Raw genomic sequence first — 19,381 nt, 5'->3', positions numbered from 1 at the left:
ATATGATCTGCATAAATACCATAAATAGTTTAAGAAATGTATATGAGGAAAACTTTGTTTATATTACCCTTATTTGTAGTACAGGAACTCTTTATTATGTCCTGCTGTTCCTGAGTAGCTATCATTCTCCCAGTGTCAAAGAGAGCTTACTAGACTGCCAGAATGACAGTTTCATACCTTATTATGAAGGCAGGTCCTTATCATGGCTTTTCTCAGAGCAAGGCATCCAAAAGCCCTGTGTTTCACCACCCACAATACCACTTTATTACTTCTACACTTGTTACATTATCCAGCATATGCTGACTACTGTTTGGTTAGGTAGGGTCTCTTGTGACATTATGTGAAATAATCTGGCAAACCAATATTAGATGTCACTACTTCAGCTATTGGAATGGGGGGTTGAGGTGGGAAAGGCTATGACCTTCATTTTGTTTCTTTGAATAAGTTATTTTAAGGTCATTTGGATAAATACTGTGGGAGTCAACACTATCTGTGAGCTACCTGACAGGCCACCCATTAGGCAAAATCCAAAGCACATGATCCTTAATCCAAGATCCTCTGTGAAGAAAAGCATATCCCAAATACCACGCATATCTTCCAGCAGAGAAAAAGATACAGGGAGGCAACTTCTGATGGAAGAAGAATTTCTTTTTCCGGCAATAATCTCTTTTTGGAGAAATCACACTTAATTATAAAACATGGCCCACTCCTGTGCTACTTGGGGATACAGAGAGATAACTTGTTGTCCAGATGTTGAAATCTGTATTGACTATGGACTTATGAAAGAACTCTGCATATGCCAACACATTCACAACCCACAGAAGGGTTTATGCATGTGAAGGTAGCACAGTGAATGGTACCTCTTGTTAGAAACCCCAGAAACAATTATGAGACTGGAAGCAGAGTCCTGGGATGGCTTCTGCTATTCTGGCAATTTCCTACTGTAGTCTCTCTCTGGTGTTTATCACTGATGAAATGAAAAGCAGCAAACAGGCTACCAAACAGGTCAGCTTTCTTTGGTTTTCATATCAAGTGATTTTTTTGGGATGGGTTGTGTAGCAATGTGTCGTGTCCCTTCCTTAAGGATGCAGAGAAGGAGCATCTCTGCAGCAAGAGCTGCCCTCTTCCAGCAGGAAACTTCCCAATACCACCATGCCTTCCCCTCACAAACACTGCCTGTACCAGAGCTTGGTAAGCAGCAAATTATACTGCACTAATAAACAGAAAATTCTCAGCAAAGCAACTGATTTGGTTCCATCTAGTTTGATGAAGAGGTTTATCAAGTCAATTTCCTTACCTAGAGATTTGCTGAGTATGTTCCTGCAATGTCACATGTTGAATGTCCTTCTAAAGACTTGTGCAAGAACATCTGTGAACCTCCTGTGTCAGGCACATCTCATCAATGGTATTAGTCCCTTACTGAACAGCAAATGTGTTTTGGGTCGGTGCAGAGTCTAGCAATGTGAAAGCTGAACTGGAAATAAATGGAAAAGCTTGCCCAAATAATAATTTTCTACAAGTAAACAGCAATTCTAGACCCAAGAAAGGATATGAACAAAACCAAATTAATCAAATGTATCAATATTTTAAGTTAGCAAATTGCTCTGATTTTAGAAACAGTGTCAGCTTCTTGGGGCTTTACAGAGACCAATTGGTAGCAATAATCAGCAACCAATGACCTCACCAGCACAATGAAAAATGAGCAGCCTGCGTTTCCAGACCTGTACAGAACTGGACTGATCTGTACCCATTTGGGTCAGAGAACGAGATTTCCCCGACTCAAGGAGCAGCTGCCTGTTTGCTAACATCCAGCTTTATAGCAGCTTTTCTGGCAGGCTGATTTCCTGCAGCTGCCAAACTGGAGGAGAAAGATACTGATGCTTTCTACCAACTCCTGGCTGGAAATTTTCCTCAACTACAGAAAACCAAAGCATTTCGTGAACTCTTCTTGTCTCACAGTGACACTAAAAGAACTGAAGTGTTATTTATTATTGTAATTGATTGTCAGGGTTTTGAACATTAAAATTTAAAGGACAGAAATCTGAAAGCTGCTTTTGATGCAGATGTAAGTAAAGACCTACCAGTGAGCCTTTTCAGTGGTTTTCTGCTCCTCATACACATATGCTTGCAGCACCCAATTGCAGTGTGAGCACATCTATGACAAAGTAGATGAGCACACTGTAAAGACTATTTAGACTGCCTGGCTGAAGGTGCTAGGAGACCATGGATCCTTCTAGGTTCTATCTGCTTGCTACCTCATAAAGCACAGCAGAGAGAAAACAGTCCAGGACATTCCTGGAGTGTGGAAGAAAACTTCCTAACAGAGCTGATGAAGGAGCCAATTAGGGAGGACACCCTATTTGTGAACAGAAAAGGACTGCTGGAAACCATCTGGGGCATGCAGTCATGAAATGACTTTTGAGTCTCAGGAAGGGAGCAGGTGGAGGGGTAGGAAGGAGATGTGTCGAGCAGAACTGCCACACTGGACAGATTTTGGGCTGTTTAGGAGCCTGGTTGATACCACTGCTTCAGAAGCAGTCCTGAGGGGAAAACAAGTCCAGGTAGGCTAGGCATTCTTCAAGAAGGGTCTAGAGCACAAGTTTTAAGAGAAGCAGCTAATGGAACTGGGGTTGTTTAGCCAGGAGAAAAGGATGCTCAGTGGGGGACACCATTGCTCTCCGCAACAACCTGAAAGCAGCTTGTAATGAGGTGAGTCAGTTTCTTCTCCCAAGTAACAAACAAGAGGAAAAGGCCTCATGTTTTGCCAGGGGAAGCTTTAGATTGGAGACTTAGAAAATTTTCTTCACCAAAAGGGTTGTGAACCATTGGAAGAGGCTGCCCAGAGGAGCGGTGGAGTCACCATTCCTGGAGCTATTGGAAAGATGTGTAGATGTGCCCAGGGACAGGGTTTGATGATGGACTGGGTAGTGCCAGCATAACAGTTGGACCCAGTCTTACAGCTCTGAGTTTAAGAATCACAGTCCCTGGGTGCTCACAGCTTTGAACAGCTGAGCCTTTTTTCAAGCACAGAAAGCCTCTTCTGACTTGTGAGAGCAGCTGTGACTTCAGCATTTGTTTCCTGTATTTTGCTGCTTACTCAGACACCCTACATTGTCCCTTCCAGCCAGGGAAGGGATACAAGAGAGGTGCTCAGAGGTCCAGCTGGGCTGCAGAACAGTGCTTATTCCCTTTTCCCTCTGCTGTCTATCAGGCAGCTGGATACATGCCCCAGGGTAGAGGCCTGTGTTAGCACTGATGCTGGGGATCACAGAGGCACCTGCTGGAGGGAGGAAGAAGGGACATGGAACAGCAGTTGCTGAAGGGAATGACTGTAAAGATGGCCATTCAAACAATGGACGAAAAATAAATTTCCTTCTGTTCACCTACACCCTAGCAGACTTCACAGTCAATCCTCAAGGCTGATGAAATATTTTTTCCATAAATCTCAGTAGTGTGGAGGTAGGAACAAGCAGTCCATCAGCACTGGCAGCACCAAAGTGCAAGGCAGAACATGAAGCACCAGAGACTTCTGGGATCAAAGTTTCCATCATCCATAGGCTTTTGATGTCTAAACACAACAGTCAACACATACAGAACCCTCAAGACCTGTTCATTTTCAATCTGAAAGTCAAAGGGGTTTCTCCAACATCTTGAACTGTCACCTTTAAGAACCACTTTAGTTTACCTGTCACATAGATAAATACCAAAACACAACATTTCTTGGCTTATCAGGAACATCCATTCAAATACATACAGCATCAGGAAAAATATAGGAAGAGAGTACGCAAAACTGATATTGCAGGATATGGTAAATTCACAGTGTACACCCTACCTAAGGATTTATCTTGTTAGCTTCATTCCATCCTTTTGTAACCTATAGATTGAAGCAAGAACTGTATGACTGACATATTTTAATGCAGCAACTTCATTCAATTCCACTATTTAATAAAAATAGGAGAAAATACCACCCTATTTGTAATATGCAATCACATTTGCTGACAACTTCAACAGCTGCAGGCAACTCTGCAGACAAGGACTGCTCACAGAACCACATTTCAGGGAAACAAAAATTTGAGATACATGTGTGACACAGAAAATATTACTAGCAGGCTATTTCCACAAAAACACTGCAAATTTTTTTTTGCCAAAACAATTGCAATATTTTATCATAAATTAAAAATTTTTAGATTCTTCAAAGTTAGGTGTGAGCTGATGGCCCCTACTGTCCCTACACTATTTCTATTAGTTTAAATTTGTCTTAGAGCTGTGAATTGCTTATAGAAATGAGGTATTGACTGAATATATTATTTTGAGCATAATCTTTTTTTATCATTACACATGACTTTGTTACAATTGTTTTCCATTTTGACAGACACTAGCTCAATTTTGTTCTATGCAGAATTCTGTTGTGTTCTGCCAGTCACTTGATATCAGGAAGTGTTTGCAGTGCACAGCAGTTTATTGAATAAAATAGGTAAAGACATATCTCAAGGGTAGTGGGACTTGCAAGAACAAGTAATGATTGAGGATCTTCAGAACCATTCCTCCAAAAAAGGATTTTGAGATAGGACTCATCAAGGTAGAAACCCAAAGAATATAGAAAAATTACTTACAATCTGATGGTTTGAGTTACTACATATGGTATCATATATGTCATAAAGCAATTAAGTTTAAGTGATCCACTGTATTTAGTTAATATAAATGCAGTACTTCTGTTTTCTTCTTCATATCAATAAAAGTTAAAATATTCTGAAATAGCCAGCTTGCTTTATTTTTTTACTACTTTAATACTTACAGAACTATTTCTTCCAGTTGCCTGGAAGATTCTTCCAAGAAAACAAAAACCTGCAATGGTGTTTTTCCACACAATAATTATTTCATGGCTATTTTGGAAGACCAACTTTAAAGATGTAGATACTTTAAACATGAGTTAAGGGCTGTCTCCAAATGCATTAGAACAGCATAACATTTTGTACTATAAATTTATCTGTTCTGCAAAAGTATTACCAAAAGCTCCTCTATGCACATTTTCTTCATCACTTGAGTGCAGAAGTTCCATTACAAGATCATGAAAGACTTGGAGCAGCAGCAGATTCAACTCCCTGCCTTTCAAAAGCTTCAGCTAAATCCAAAGAAATTTTCGGGATTCTAGAGCTAGATAACTTGGATTCAATGATTCTTGTGGGTCCTTTCATAATCATGATACTCTGCAATTCTGTGAATTTCCTTTGAATATCTTCAAGAGCACAGACTCATCCCAATTGTGGTAGCAAAACCTCTGAGCCAGACAAGGCCTTGCACTGTAGAGTAACAGAAAAAATGAGAAGGCAAAACTGAACAGATGGGAATCAGGATATTCACCTAGACCTGGGAGAAAGCCTACAGCTGCTGTTCAGTGCCTAGCTGTGATCAAATAACCACACTGAAAAAATCTATCAAGGACCATATTCCTGGGCTTCTCAGGCTGCACAGAAATCCTCTATTTCCCAGCAATGATTTAGACTTCTGTCCTCCTTTTCTGTTTATAGCGTTGAGACAGGATCAATCTTTCCTTTCTATTGGATGAATTCTGCTACCTCTGTGGGAAGAGACCAAAAAAGCTTGAAAGAGCTAGTAGTGGGTGGAGTGTTCTGTTTTCAGTCTGTTGTGCAACAGCACCATCCAGCTGTCAAACAAAAAAATTATCAAACATTAACGCCACTATCCAGATTTGGTCCTTGTACACAAGCAAAATGAGTAATTACACATACTTAAAACCAAAACCCAACCCACAGGTCCCTTTCCCTGTTTCTTAATGAATTACAATGATCCACTGTGTTACACTTTCTGGGTTAACATACAAGAGTGTGCTTTAGGGAAATTAATAATGCAGCCCAGGTTTTGGGGTTTTTTTTTGGTCCAGTAAGAGTGGCAGGCTGCAGCTTACCTCTGTTTCATGAAGTGTGGAATGTAAGCTCTCAGGTATGAGGAAAAGACCATTATCTTTGGCTCACAACCAAAGGTAGTTAATCACACTACAAAAATTAATGGAAAAATCTCAACTCATAAGAGCCTGTGTTTAAGCTATCACACTTTACCACTCGAGCTTCAGCAGTGAAAGCAAGAACAGCAACCTCAAGTGAGGGATAAAAATAATAAAAACTCATACTCAAGTAACAGATCACTCCTGAGAGACATTACAACATGAGGAAGAAAACGCCTTGCTCCTTCAAGATTTTTTATAAACTTGTGTTATTTAACAGTAAGGAATATACAATGGAAATAAATTACATTCCCTACAACAGATTACTGATTACCTGAATTAAATGAACAAGGTCACTGCTTAAATTGCTCTCAGTTCTACACTAAACTAATTTTTGTTGTAACATGCACAGGGAGCTTACCATGTACATCCACTGATGATCAGAAGTCTAATGTTAGACTGCTGTTCCTGCATTCCATGTGCCTTAGCCCATCCTGTGATCCCACATTCTGGCACTGACACCTGAAAGCAGTAATGTATCTCCTTCGCTGATTTTTTGAAGACCAGTGCTAGTTCTTTACAAAGACTTTACAAAGCAGCACAGGCCACCTATCAATGCCAAAAGATAGGCCAGTTATCCTTTAAAAGAAAATAACATTAGTGGAAGCTTCCTGAGCAAATATTGGCAGGAAAAAAAAACAACAAAACAACTTATAAGTGCATTATAAGCACGGCTACATACTATACTTATAAGCATTTCTACATGCAAAGAAGACCTGAAGGGAAGTCCTGGGATAAATGAGGTAATGTTAAGGTACTTGAGCTTATGCAAAGAAGAATGGGCATACCCACCTCAAGAATAAGATGATGTTTTTCTTGCACATAAAATATACTGTAGATTTTAACATAAGCCCAGAATTTAAGAGCACAGCAACAGAAAAATAGCAAGCACTAGAATAGTAGTTAAAGCCATAGGAGCAAAGAACATGTCCCAAGACACAGCAGAGGTGGCAAATGACAAACCTGTGCCAAGTAGGAGAGAAGGTACCCTTAGACACACCAAGGGAGGCAAAAAGCCAGAAAGGCAGCAAAAGCAGAAGAGTCTGAAGAGACACAGCCCTAAGGAAGAGAACAACAGCTCTCCAAAATCTGCAGATGAACAAGAAGATCAAAGAAAGGCACAGTTAATGAGGAAGTATTATGGCTAAGTTTAATGAAAGCAAGTTCTCTCACTATTAAAGAGAACACACAACCTTCAAAAGGAGCTCTATTAGAAAGTCACTGCAAGACTACACCATTAGATCAGAGATGAAAGAAAGGTACTAGAAAAAAACTGCAATGAGAAGAGACCAAAATGTTAAAATCAGTCAAAAAAGAACTGGTGTCAAATGGGCAAAAAAAAAGTGGAAAGATAGGTATGTAGGAGGGTATTAAAAGATAGCAAGGATGTGGCAGCAAAGAGCAAGCCCTTGAAAGTATATTCAGCTCCACACACGGGGAAACAAAAACAAACAACAATAAAAACCTCCAAAACAAAAACAAAAAACCCCCCAAAAAACTCCCACCAAAAAACAACCAACCAAAGACAACAACAACAAAAAACCCCAACTACAAAAAGAAGAAAATGTCAAAGTTTGCACTTTAGGTGAAGAGAAAGTAATTTGAAATAAAGAATCTTATGGTCTTGATGGAAGAAAGTGCATTTTCCTTGCCAGGAACCGACAAGAGAAACTTGTGACATGTTTGAAGGCTGTACAGCTTTGCTCGGAGTACTGCATACTCAAAAGGCATAGAGTTACACACTCATTCCAACAGAGAGGGTAGGATTAATCCATTTCAAAACTCAGATGTAAACAGAGAGCAGAAAGGAAGAGCAAAAGCAGATTTTGTGGAATTGCTAGTCAGATCAAACAACAAGAAAATCACAGCAAGCAAAGAAACAGGCCTACAGTGGAAAGAAACAAGACAAGCCAGACAGGAGAAACAGAAAGCCATGGAGTCTTTCCAAAAAGTCTAAATAGAGAGACAACACTTTTACACTATCCTTCATGAGGTCAGTCAGAGTTCTGCCAAGTTGATCCCAGTATGAACTAAAGGATTTCACATGGAACCTGAGCTCATGACAGTAGTTTTTCTGTTTTATCACAGGATACAAGCTTTTAAGCCAGGACACCAGAAGATAAAAGGTAAAAAACACTATTTCACCTAGACAGCAACATGTTTACATTTATTACTTGTTCAATTTAGCAAAAGAATCAACCTTATTTAAGATTAGAGTACCTGTTTAAACTGAGCTTTGTAATCTCATATGAGTAAGCATTTCCAAACCCCAGGTTTCAGCTGTCCAGAGTCTTAGATAGATGTGCTATAGTTAAACCTGCCATGTCACTCAGAGGATCTGTTTACATGTCTGCAAGTCCCCCCTGCCTGCCTGCCACCAAAGTATCTATTTACTATCCACAGAAATTACTATGCAGCTCAGACCTGAGGAGTTCAGTTTTATCTTCACCCATCTCTCTAACCTTCTAACTAGCACAGCTTGCAGATCTGACTTACTGCAAGCTTCTGCTGTCACTGACAAGTGCAGTGGCAGACCCAATGACAAGCTTGTTGGACTTAGGATTTTAGTTCATGAACAGTCTTATTTAAACTGGGGATACAGAATTCAACATTCATACATGGTAAATCCATACTATTGAGCAGAACAGCTGAGTGCAAGAAACACATTGCATGTACCAGCTTCTCAACCTGCTCCAGTCTTAGAACTTAGAACCACACTGCAATGCTCACCAACCCATCTTTTCAAACAGGCTTTCTTCAAGTCCCGTTAATTTTATATTTAGCATTTCACAGCAAGGTAGCTTCTACTTCCAAAAGTTTCTATACAAGTTGAATTGAGACCCGTATCTTCCAATAAAAGAGGCCAGGTTCCTATGACAGGAAGTAGGAACAAACCCAGGAAATTCTATCCTAGAAAGCTCCCACATTTCAAAATTTAAGATCTTATTTTAATCCAACATATGGCAACTGTAAAATCCAGTTCATGAAATGGTAACTTGCTGCTGCCAAGTCTTCATATGTATTGTGACAACAGTCAATTCAGATTTCTAGTCAGTAGGGCTTCCCCATTGATTCCAAGATTTTCTTTCTTTCTTCTGCTGAGGGCATCTCTGGTTTCACACCACTTCTCTTCCTTTGCATCATAATGCCATGCTGAAAATAGAACAAAGTGACCATGAGAACAGATTTCCCTGAGCTCTGAATGAACAAGATTTTTAATAGAAAAATGCTTTCTATATTAACTCAGGTACTCTAAAAGCCTGATTAGCTGATAACTAAATGTACTAGTAGTTAGTTCAAGATATCTGATAGTTTACCTTGCTGCTTCAGAATAGAGTGCAATCAGTATTCCCATTACTCTATGCCAGACCAATGCACAATTGTCTGTAAACAGGTTTTTTTTGTAGTTTGCACAAGTATTTAAAGGCTAAGCTTAAACCTCTTTACTTCAATGGCATAAGGAAACAGCAGAAAACAGTTTAACTGCACGTAGATCCTCATGGTATTTCTCCACCACCAAATTAAGCTTTATATCAGGTTAAAGTAACCATGATCCAAGCCAGTGGGAAACCAGATAACCTTACCTCGCCTCAGAATTTTTTCACCGCATCAGTTTAAAAGAAATTATTACTACAAATATGTGACTCAAGTTCTAAGGAAAACATCAGGTACTGCAAGAACACTGACTCACAATCTAAGAGAGTAAACCCAGAACAATCAAGTGAAGTACTTTGATGTGCATGTGCTTAAGTCTTACAGCAATGCATACAGGGCTGGTACTACCTGGGCTGGTAAGTTACCATAAAAACATTCTTAGCTGAGTTTGAAGGGTTCAGAAAGCAGGATGTCAGAAGTAACATACATAAAGCAAAGCAGGGAGTAAAATTTAGAAAGTTTACTGAGCTTACCCAGAATTTTCTGCAGTTTTTGTACTTCAAAAAGTAATCAGTACACATATCCTTGTTATAGTTGTTGTCATTCATACATTTTGTAGTGGCATCTGTTTCCTTTAATAGGGGAAAATATACTTCAGAGCTGAGGGAAGTTACTGTACTAAGTGTTTAAATATTTTAACAAGTCCCAGAATACCTATGAAGATAGGAGTGAGCTCTTCAGATAAAAGAACACTATCAAAGAGAGCAAAGTAACACCTATTACAAAGGATCACCAGTACTTCCAAGCAGTGATTTAATTTGTAGATAATAGAGTGCTGTCTGTACTCTTCAGACAGTAAGTGCAGAGGCCACAGAATATTTGTTTACAATGATGCTTGGTATAACTCACAAAATGCTTTTAAAAAATAACCAAGCTTGTCTAACCAGGATTTCAGGCTCTGGTTTTAGGGACAGAAAATTTAAGAGACTGCCAGCAGTTGTATTACTCCTATTTATAGGGAATTAACTTGTTATTTCACACTTACTATAATGGAAGATTTTCAGCCCTTCCCACCTTCAGACTCTTAAGAAACTTTTAATGCAAAGTTCTAGAATGCCAGTGTTCTACCCACAAAACAGTCCCCTAGAAAGTGCATTATTTAACACTGAAATGTACAGACAGAAATCAAACTCAATTTGATCATCTTACCGCTAGACATGGATTTATATCCTGATCTCTAAGCTTTTTTGCATGCCTGGACATTCTAGAAAGACACTCGTACCTTGGCTAGAAAGGAAAAATAAACAGGTTAAGTATCTATTTTTACCAGTAACTCAGGAATTAAGTCTGAATTTCAGGATGTAATAAAGGCCTTCTAGCAACACACAGTTTTATTATCTTAAAGAAAAAACTAAACAACACCCAACCTTCTTTTGCAAAGTGTTATTTCGAAAGCAGTAACAGCAAGACAACACCAGCAAGTTTAGCCCAGCACCAAGACTGCTCACTCCCTGATAAATTCCTGCAGAGAATGGAGCCACTGCAGCAGCTCTCACACCAGCCTGTGTCTCATGGAGGAAGTGACCACGTGTAGGAGAAACAGCTCCATAGAAGCTGCTCACAGCCAACACACTGTAGACACTTCAATTAATAGTGTGTGGGAGGAATGTACAAGTAAACTTTTCCAGATTTGTCCCTACTCCTTAGCTGGATCACATCTGCATCGTCACTGAGCTTTCCCAGGTACAACAAGTGCCCACTATCTCCTGTGCTGCTACAGCAAATATTGAATAGAAAAAGAACTGGTTTCACCGCAAGGTGGGACCAGACCCACTTACACTGTGTATGAACGCTTGAATCACATTTCTTACCATTTAGTAGTTTGACACTGACTCTGAAGCTTGAGAGACACAGAGTTCAGTGCCAAGACTCTACACTGATCCAAGATGATGACATCAAGATGAACAGCAGACCCTCTTTCCCTTTACAGCTCCCTATACATTGCCTCCGGCACACATATGGCAATACAGGTATGTGTTCCAAACAAATACTAAATCTAACAAAAAATAATGTTGACCAGATGACTGCTTGAATCAATGCAATCAGAAACACAGAGAGCAAATTAAAGTACTGCTAATGAAGGACACAATATTGTTTTTTATTTTCTCAAAAAAAAAAAATCGGTGTTAATTCTTAACTTAGACCTGTTTCTGTGCACATTAGGGAATGATAAGTGCAAGTCTGCAGGAAAAAGCCTGTTTTGCTTGATACCAGATTAAAAAAAAAAATTCAAATACTGCTCTTTGTAGCTCATAGAAAACCATGTTTTAGACGGGTTTTCTTCTTTGGGTAAGAGTAAACTATTTCCAGTAAACATGCCCTAGGTTTTACAAGCTGTGCACGTATACCTTCCTGGCACTTGGAGTTCTCTCTGCTTTCCCTATGATCATCTTCTGCAAAAGGGCCTTTTAATTAACAACATTGGGGAAATGCTTTCACTTCCTTTTGAGAACTATGCAGTGCTTAAGTTAATTTAACAAGCCAGGCAAATTTTCTCCTTTGTGATGGGAGGAAGTGCATTTTTGATCAGGCATTTCCAACTCAAATGGAAACACAAGCATGTACACTAGCATCATCACAGACTTAAGAAACGAGGAGAGAAGGGAGAAGTAGGAAGCAAAAACAGCATACCACAATGCCTCACCTAACTCACCACAACAGATACAAGATTTTTAGCTGTTTGCACGTGTCTGGTTTCTAACTCTGCATTTCATTGCTATTGCCGCCTAAGCAGACATGCCTCAAGGTGTACATTGTCTGCTTCAGTCTACATACTCTGACTTCAGACTTACTCTCCGAAAGAATACTTGGGAGTCACAGGATGGGCCGTCATAATCAGTGTTCCTTACACAAACTGCACTTGACGCTTTCAGCTTGATTACACTACCAGAGTCTGCAACCGCGTCCGTTCTAAGGAACAATGCACACAACCCATTAAACACCTACTTAACGAATAAGCAGTTCAGGTTCTAATGAAGATTCACAGCTCGGAGCAGGCAAATGTTCAAACATTCTTAGTACAACCCAAAAGGTCTGATAGCTCCTGCGCGTGTTGCTCTCTCTCCCTCTCCGAAGTACTTCAGACTTGAAACATTATCAGCTGGAAGGGCAGGCGGGTCACGCCGAAATGCGGCTGTGTGACCGAATGAGCAGTGGGGCAGGAAGCGAGCTTCCCCCTCCTCCCAGGTTCTGCACATGTACGGGCTTCCCTTCCTGCTTTCAGATTACAGGTCAGAGCCCAACCACAACCGAAGGCTTGTCTATGCCACGGCTCTTAATTATGCTTTAACACATTAACAGCTGTAAACCGTACCACAGAGAACCAGGGCTGCTGCTGGCACTCTTTAACCCTGGGGCTTTTTCAGTTCATAAACAATCAGGGCACTTCGCTACAGTCTCCCGCCCATTGAAAAGCCTTTGGTCTACTTTAAATGCATACATATAGACACAAAATCGCTAATTACGCCGCAATGTAGACCAGCTCATTAAAACTCCGAACCCTGGAGCCAAGGCCGTACTAAAATTCCTACGGCACTTCGGGCTGTTACGGCGGCGGAGGCAGGAGGAGGCAGCCGGCGGTCCCTGACGCTCAGCACCGCGGAGCTGCCGCCTTGCCCAGCTCAGCTTCCCGGGGAAGGCCGGGAGCCGTCCAGGTGCGGAGGCGATGTCGGTGCCCCCCGCCCGGTCCCTGCCTCCCGCCGGCGGCGGAGCGGCCGGAGGCGCCCGGCGACCCCTTCCCCCGCCCCGGCCCGTTCCCCGCGGCCGCTCCCGCCGCCTCCCCTCGGCACCACCTGCCGCCAGGGAGCGGTGCCCGGGCCGCGCCGCCGCCGGGCCCGAGCGGGGCTGACCCGGCCCGCGGGCGGCGAAGGTCGAGCGAGACTTTTCTGCGCCGGCCGGGAAGGGCAAGCGGCGGGCGGGCACAGCGCGGGTCGCCGCCGGCGGCACTCACCTCCGTCCCCGGCCGTGTCCGCTGGAGCCCGGGGCGGGAGCGGGGCAGCCCGTCTCCAATTCGAAAGACGTCAGCGGCTCGGGCAGCGCGCTTAAGTACGGGCGCAGCCTACCCCGCTCCCGGCCCCGCGGCTCCCCCCGGCCCCGCGCCGCCGCCGCCCACGCCCCGGCGGCTCTGAGTGGCACGGCCGGGCCGCCAATGGCGGCGGCGCCGCGCCCGCCCCGGCCGTGAGCGGCGCCTCCTTCCACCAACGGGGCGGGCGGCGCGGGCCGCAGGCGCCGGCGGCGGGGCGCGGCCGCGGCCCTGACTGACTGGGGGAGGCGTCCAACCCGCGGTGCGTGTGGGCGGCGGGCGGTGTGGGCGCGGCGTGTGCGGCAGGCTGGGCTGCACCGCAGCGCATACACTACAATGGCTGCTGGAAAGACGGGAAAGCAAACAATTTCCAGGCCCGCCGCGTCCAGCCCGAAATATGGGGAAAAAATTACAGAAAAATCGGAGAACACTGTAAAGGGTGGAAACGGGGCGCAGAGGGGATGCTGAGGCTCCCGCGGTGAGTCTGCTGCGGGTTTGGGGGGCAGGCGCCGGGGTTTAGCAGGGAAATATCAGGGTTATTTAAATTATGAAGGGGGAGGAGGAGAAGGAGGGGGGAGAGGAGAGAGGAGCAGCGAGCAGTGAGGAAAAGTTTGTGTTAACCATCCCTCCCTTCCATCCCTCTCCCCCCATCTCCCGCAGCCCCCCGCCGCCCCGCGTCGGACCCCCCCGGGGGGAAAAGCAGGGGAGGGGAGCCGAGGCGAGCGGTGCCCCCCCCACCCCCCTTCGGAGGGAGAAAGAGATGATTTTGAGAAAAACCTCTCTCAGGAGTTTCCTCCACTCCTCCCCTCCCTCCCCGCGGCGCTCTGCTGGTTCGCGAGGAGCGGGCGAGGCGGCGGGGCTGCCCGGGGGACGGCAGGAGGGCGCGGGGTGCCCGCCGCCGACCCCCGCGGCGGCCCGGGCCCGGGGCCGCGGGGCAGGGGCAGGGGCAGGAGCGGCGCGGCCGCCCCCTCCCCTCCTCGCCTCTCCGGAGCCTGTGCTGTGAATGCAGTGACAGCGGCGAGAGCGGCGAGAGAGGGAGCGGAAGACATTAGAGACCGCGGTGCCGAAAAATGAGGGAAAAAATTAATATAAATTCGCCCGCCGCCTCAAACCGGACAAATTTCGCACAGAAATTTCCCCCGTGGACCCGGCTATCCGTGGGGTGTCCCCCGGACCTGGCGGCTGCGTCTTTGGGGGGATCCAGAGTGACTTTGGGGCACTCGACCCCCCTTTCCCGTCGTTTTTTGGACAAAAGTTTTTTTTTTCGTAATAAAGAAACGAATTTGCCTGCTCTCCCCCTCCGAGTAGCCCAGGAGCTTTTCCCTTCCCCATCGGTGTGTGTTTAGAGAAAAGTGTGAACCCAAGTAAGTGCTGAGTCGTGTTGCATTGGGGAGGGGGGTTTGCTAACTGAAAGCAGGAGAGATCCGGAGAGAGAGAGAGAGAGAGCAGGGACAGCTTGTTGTCAGTATCATAAACAACCAAAATGGAGGGAGAACTGAGGCATATAACAAAATAAAAATCAGAAAAAAATGCCAAAAAATACCTAAAAATCGGGGCTGCTCCCCCTTTTCTTCCTCAAGGTAACAGTATAAAACCCGCGTCTTCCCGAGACCGTTTTAAGGTTTCAGGGAGCAAGGAGTTAATATTTATTATTTTTTTTTGTTGATGAATTCTTTGGAAAGGCAAAAGCCTCTTATAACTCGCCACCGACAATGAGAAAACGTGAAAATCCCTTTCAGGACAGAGAGGTAGGGGGAGATGATGGTGCAGAAAGTGTATAACTTGGGGGTAATGTGGAGTGATCCTAGATAAGATAAATGCTGGATGTGGTGCTTTATAACTTCCTTTTTAAATGCTTTTTGTGTGTGTGTGTTTTTGGGGGATTTGGGGAGATGGGGGCTCTTTTCTTTTCCTCTGTCTTTTTCTTTCCTTTTTTTTTTTTTTTTTTTTTTTTTTTCGGACCGGAATGTTATGCTTTTGTAGTGTCACTTTCCTGATCTAATTAGGATGTGTGAGGCAAAGAGTAAACCTTTCCGGTTTATAAAGTGCATTTTCGTTGCCTTTGAATTTCAAGTTTTCTTGGTGGCTCACTCCACTATTTGAACTGGATTCTTGAGAGTGGTGTGGGGTTGAGCTAATGCTCCATAGGGAGAGCAGAGAGGGCTCGGGGGCAGGGCACCTCTCCTGCGGGTGGTTGCTGATTTCCCTGGCACGCTCAGTTCACCTGTTTGTCCCCCACAAAGAATGTATTCTGCAGTCTCCTCGTTTTATTTATATGAAATAATGATGCCTCATCTCGCCTCACGTTGAAGTTAATGCGAAAGTGCTGCTGATGTTGGTTCCACGTGGGATCAGGGACATAGCAGGGCATTTTAAAGAGACAGCTTCTCTTTTCCTGGGGTTATCATCGCCTCTGCAGCACCTCTGCCTCTAGCAGAGGGGTGCTTCGTTGTTTTTTTTTTTTAATGGAAAGGTATCAAATCGGCCCTAGTCTGATAAATTAGGGAAGGATAGCAGTGGGAAACGTGCAGAATCGTTGGGATCAAAGCAATTCTTTTGTGTGTAGCAGGTCTTCAGGGAAGTTTTCTTCGTGTGTCAATTAAAATGCTGTGTTTTGGAGAGTGTTTTTTGGATTGTATGCTGCAGAAATGGAATAGTCTCAGGTTGTATAATATTAAGATCTAGTGCTGTTCTGCTAGCTGCGAATTCTGTGGGAGGGGATGAATTCCCTGTGTGTAAGGCAATTTCACAGACATTTTGTGAAAGTTGTGAAGTGCATTATTTTTACTTTGAATACATTCAGTTTTGTTGGGAACATTTGAGTTTGTTCAAAAGTTTATTCTATGCCTAAATCTCCTAAACCATCCCCAAAGGTTTTGAAAATACTGAAAAATAACTGTAGGTTTTAATTGGCCAAAGAAGGGGCTCTTTACAAGTACACCTTAGGTGTGTAGTTAAAACATGACTTGGAAGAATTGCCTCTGGCTTTATTTAAAGAAAGAAAAGTCATTCTAACTGTGGTCTGGTGTCATGTATATGTGTGCATGAGTGTATGCATGCATGCTTTTAGCATGGGTTCTGGCTGATACTGGTTTTTTTCTTAATTTTTAACTTGTAAATGTTTAACTGTGATGATGTGAAATGCTCTGCTTGTCTCTATTATCTCCTATGTATTTTAATTTTATTTTTGAATGTCCTATTTTCAAAAATTAGCATCGCCTCTTAACATGGCAATTTGATACCTTTATGAGGAGTTGCAATGTTGCCTTTACACTTGCTTTGGTTTTGGAGCCTTTGTACTTAGTTCTAGATTGAAAACTGAGTAGAGGTATGCGCTTCTTGAGAGGGGAGATGGGCTGCTGGACTTGGATGGGGGCTGTTGCAGCACATGTTTGCTGTGAAGCTGTGCAAGTTGAGCAGGAGCTGTGATAGCCCTCTGTGTTGAATAGCATGTGCTTGCAAATGATCTGTACCCTTTCTGCAAGGGTGACCAAAGAAACTTGTTGCCTAGGATAGCCTTGTGGTTAAAGATTTGGGCAGAAATCTCCAAGTTTTCCAGTGACTCACAGTTGTGAAAATTAAATCACATTAACTGCTCATAAGTTAGAAAAAGGGTCATTAAGGAAGAAAAATTAATCATTTTGTATAAAGGAATGATATTGAATGTTTTTCCAAAACTGCCTTTTATGGTGTAGAGATCTTTTTTATAGTTAGTAAGAATTCAGACTTTAAAGTTCCTTTCTGAATATTTCTTAAACTGATCTATTATTTTTATTGACTGAAGTAACATTACCCTGGAATGCATAGAAATTTGATAAATTAATAGCAGTTCACCATATGTTGGTAGTTTTAATGTACCAGGGTAGAGAGACAGATGGTGCTAGATGTGCAGAACTAACTTAAATAAACTAGTTAATGGTACTGAGAACTCTTCAAATGCTGTTTCTGTGACCATCAGTGTGAAGTGCTTAACATGCCTCTACATTTTTACCTAATTTGGAGCTTTTTAATCATTAATATTTTAATGCTGAAAATAGGTATAGACACTGATAGTAACAATGTGAAAGAAGCAGTGTTGTGAAGTATCTTTCTTGATTTACACCTGTGTATTACAAAGTAAATTTGGTGTATCCAACCATAGTACAAAATTCAGGATTTAGGGTGGAGAAAGAGGAAAGGGTGTTCTCTCAGAATTTGATACTCTTCTAAACTGGATTTAATTTTAAGGTATAATCCAGATGGAGATAATAATAGCAGAAAAGAATGTTGTTTAGGATTGTTTTTTTACAAACTTACTCTTTTGTAGAAAACAGAATTCTTACAGTGAAGAAGTGTTTTTTAAAAAATAAAAATACAAAGTAACTTTCAAAGCTTCCTTGTTCTAAGAGTTAAGATAATCTTCTTTATTATGTATTGGTCTGATTCCATAGATGATACAGTTTGATTTTTTCAAGATTTTCTGAAATTAAAACACCTGAGGAAACAAATACTATGGTCTGTTGTTGGTGAAGTTAACCTACTTTTTCTAGGTAAACAGGAGAGGTGTAAATGTATTGAAATCCTTTTTAGAGACTTACCAATCCTATCCAGTAATGTTTAAAAATTAATAACTACAGTATTCTACAACAGTTCAAGCCAATACAGGAATCTAAAGTGACATGCATTCAGCTTTCCTTGAATGCTTAGCTCAAATGTGTCTCTTGGTGTGTACTTTTAATTTAGTAATTATCCTGAAAAATTAGTTTTCAATGTAGAACTTTTGAGATTTCAATTAAGAAACTTTTAAAAAGTTTATGTAGTTCCAAAAGGCACTGTGCACAAAGTGCAGCCACTTCTAATGGTTGTCCATCTCTGCAGCTGGTTAGTCAAAATGGTGTCCTAAAGTCTCCTCCTTTCAGAGTATTGCATGTGTTTTAAAATTAATGGGTTAAGGAGGGCACTACTTATGTTCTAAATAAACCACTGTTTGTAACTGTTCAAGGTTATTTTGTAAAATAAATGTTTTTACTTCAGAGTCTAAACCATAAGTTTTTAAATTTTCTGTCTAGAACCCCTTATGTTGTTAAAACCAGTTTTTGTGAACAAATACTTTTTGGTAGGGTTCTTGAACAAATTTAAATGTTTACCAAGCAGAAATATTCTGGAAAACATGAAATCTGTTCAACTACTTAGACCATTCTCAAATCAGTGTAGACTTAAAAGGAGCTAGCAGTGACCACCACTGAAGTGATAGAGAATTTGCTTTCAAGGAGTTATTCTCCAAATATCTGCTCCTAGTAAGGATTTAGCTTGCAGAGCTTTTGAAAGAAATGTGCAGCATTTATCCACTGAACTGCTAAGCATCTTTAACTGATTACCAAATGTTTAGGTAGCCTTAAAAAACTATTTAAAATAATTCAAATATTAGAACAAAGTAACACTTGTATTGATCAAACATAAAATGTTTAAATTTCTGAAGCATTGGAGTGGGGTTTTTTTGCAGTTATCTGGGCATTTGATAATAGACAATTGTGTATTTTCATCTAATCTAAAAAAACCCCACATCTAGAATTTAATTCAATTTATATTGATTTTAAAATTGTGTGCTCTTGTAACTTGAATGTAAAACACTGATTAACTCTCAATATAATCACTTACACAGATGCTTTTTTTTTTTAGTTGTCAAGGGATATAGTGAACATTTTTCTGAAATTGCATAGATTGCAGTTACTAATTCATTTTAAATAAACAGTTGTCCACCAAATATCAAATGCAGAAGATCCTAATTGTATGCAAGTTCAGAAAACCTAATATTAAACAGAACTGGTCACCATTACTGCAGGTTAAGTTTTATTTTTATTTAGTTTGTGTTGTCAAAGTGTTTTCTATCTACATCTGTATCACTGTTCACCTGTTATTGTCTC

At 41.9% G+C, this 19,381-nt stretch overlaps 2 protein-coding genes across 4 annotated transcripts in view; one reads left to right on the top strand and one right to left on the bottom strand.

The window, feature by feature from the left end:
* Positions 1–8,161: 8,161 nt before the first annotated feature.
* Positions 8,162–13,558, bottom strand: CHCHD7 (coiled-coil-helix-coiled-coil-helix domain containing 7). Its single transcript, XM_063169023.1, has 4 exons — positions 13,407–13,558; positions 10,607–10,684; positions 9,931–10,029; positions 8,162–9,175 (listed from the first exon to the last, which is right to left on the bottom strand). Exons 2-4 carry the CDS (start codon positions 10,658–10,660, stop codon positions 9,074–9,076), a joined length of 255 nt encoding a protein of 84 aa, XP_063025093.1. The 5' UTR covers positions 10,661–10,684; positions 13,407–13,558; the 3' UTR covers positions 8,162–9,073.
* Positions 13,559–13,762: 204 nt separating this feature from the next.
* The window catches only part of PLAG1 (PLAG1 zinc finger), a 52,045-nt gene continuing 46,426 nt past the window's right edge, over positions 13,763–19,381 (top strand). For all 3 annotated transcript variants that reach the window (XR_010029497.1, XM_063168989.1, XM_063168967.1), the window contains exon 1: positions 13,763–13,956. The gene's annotated coding sequence lies outside the window, so the exon portion shown is untranslated. The remainder of the gene's footprint in view (positions 13,957–19,381) is intronic.

This window comes from Melospiza melodia, chromosome 1, assembly GCF_035770615.1.
Source record: "Melospiza melodia melodia isolate bMelMel2 chromosome 1, bMelMel2.pri, whole genome shotgun sequence".
In the NCBI taxonomy this organism is placed as follows: Eukaryota; Metazoa; Chordata; class Aves; order Passeriformes; family Passerellidae; genus Melospiza; species Melospiza melodia.
Note: the sequence above shows the minus strand (reverse complement) of the source record. Positions and strands in the feature narration are given on the sequence as shown.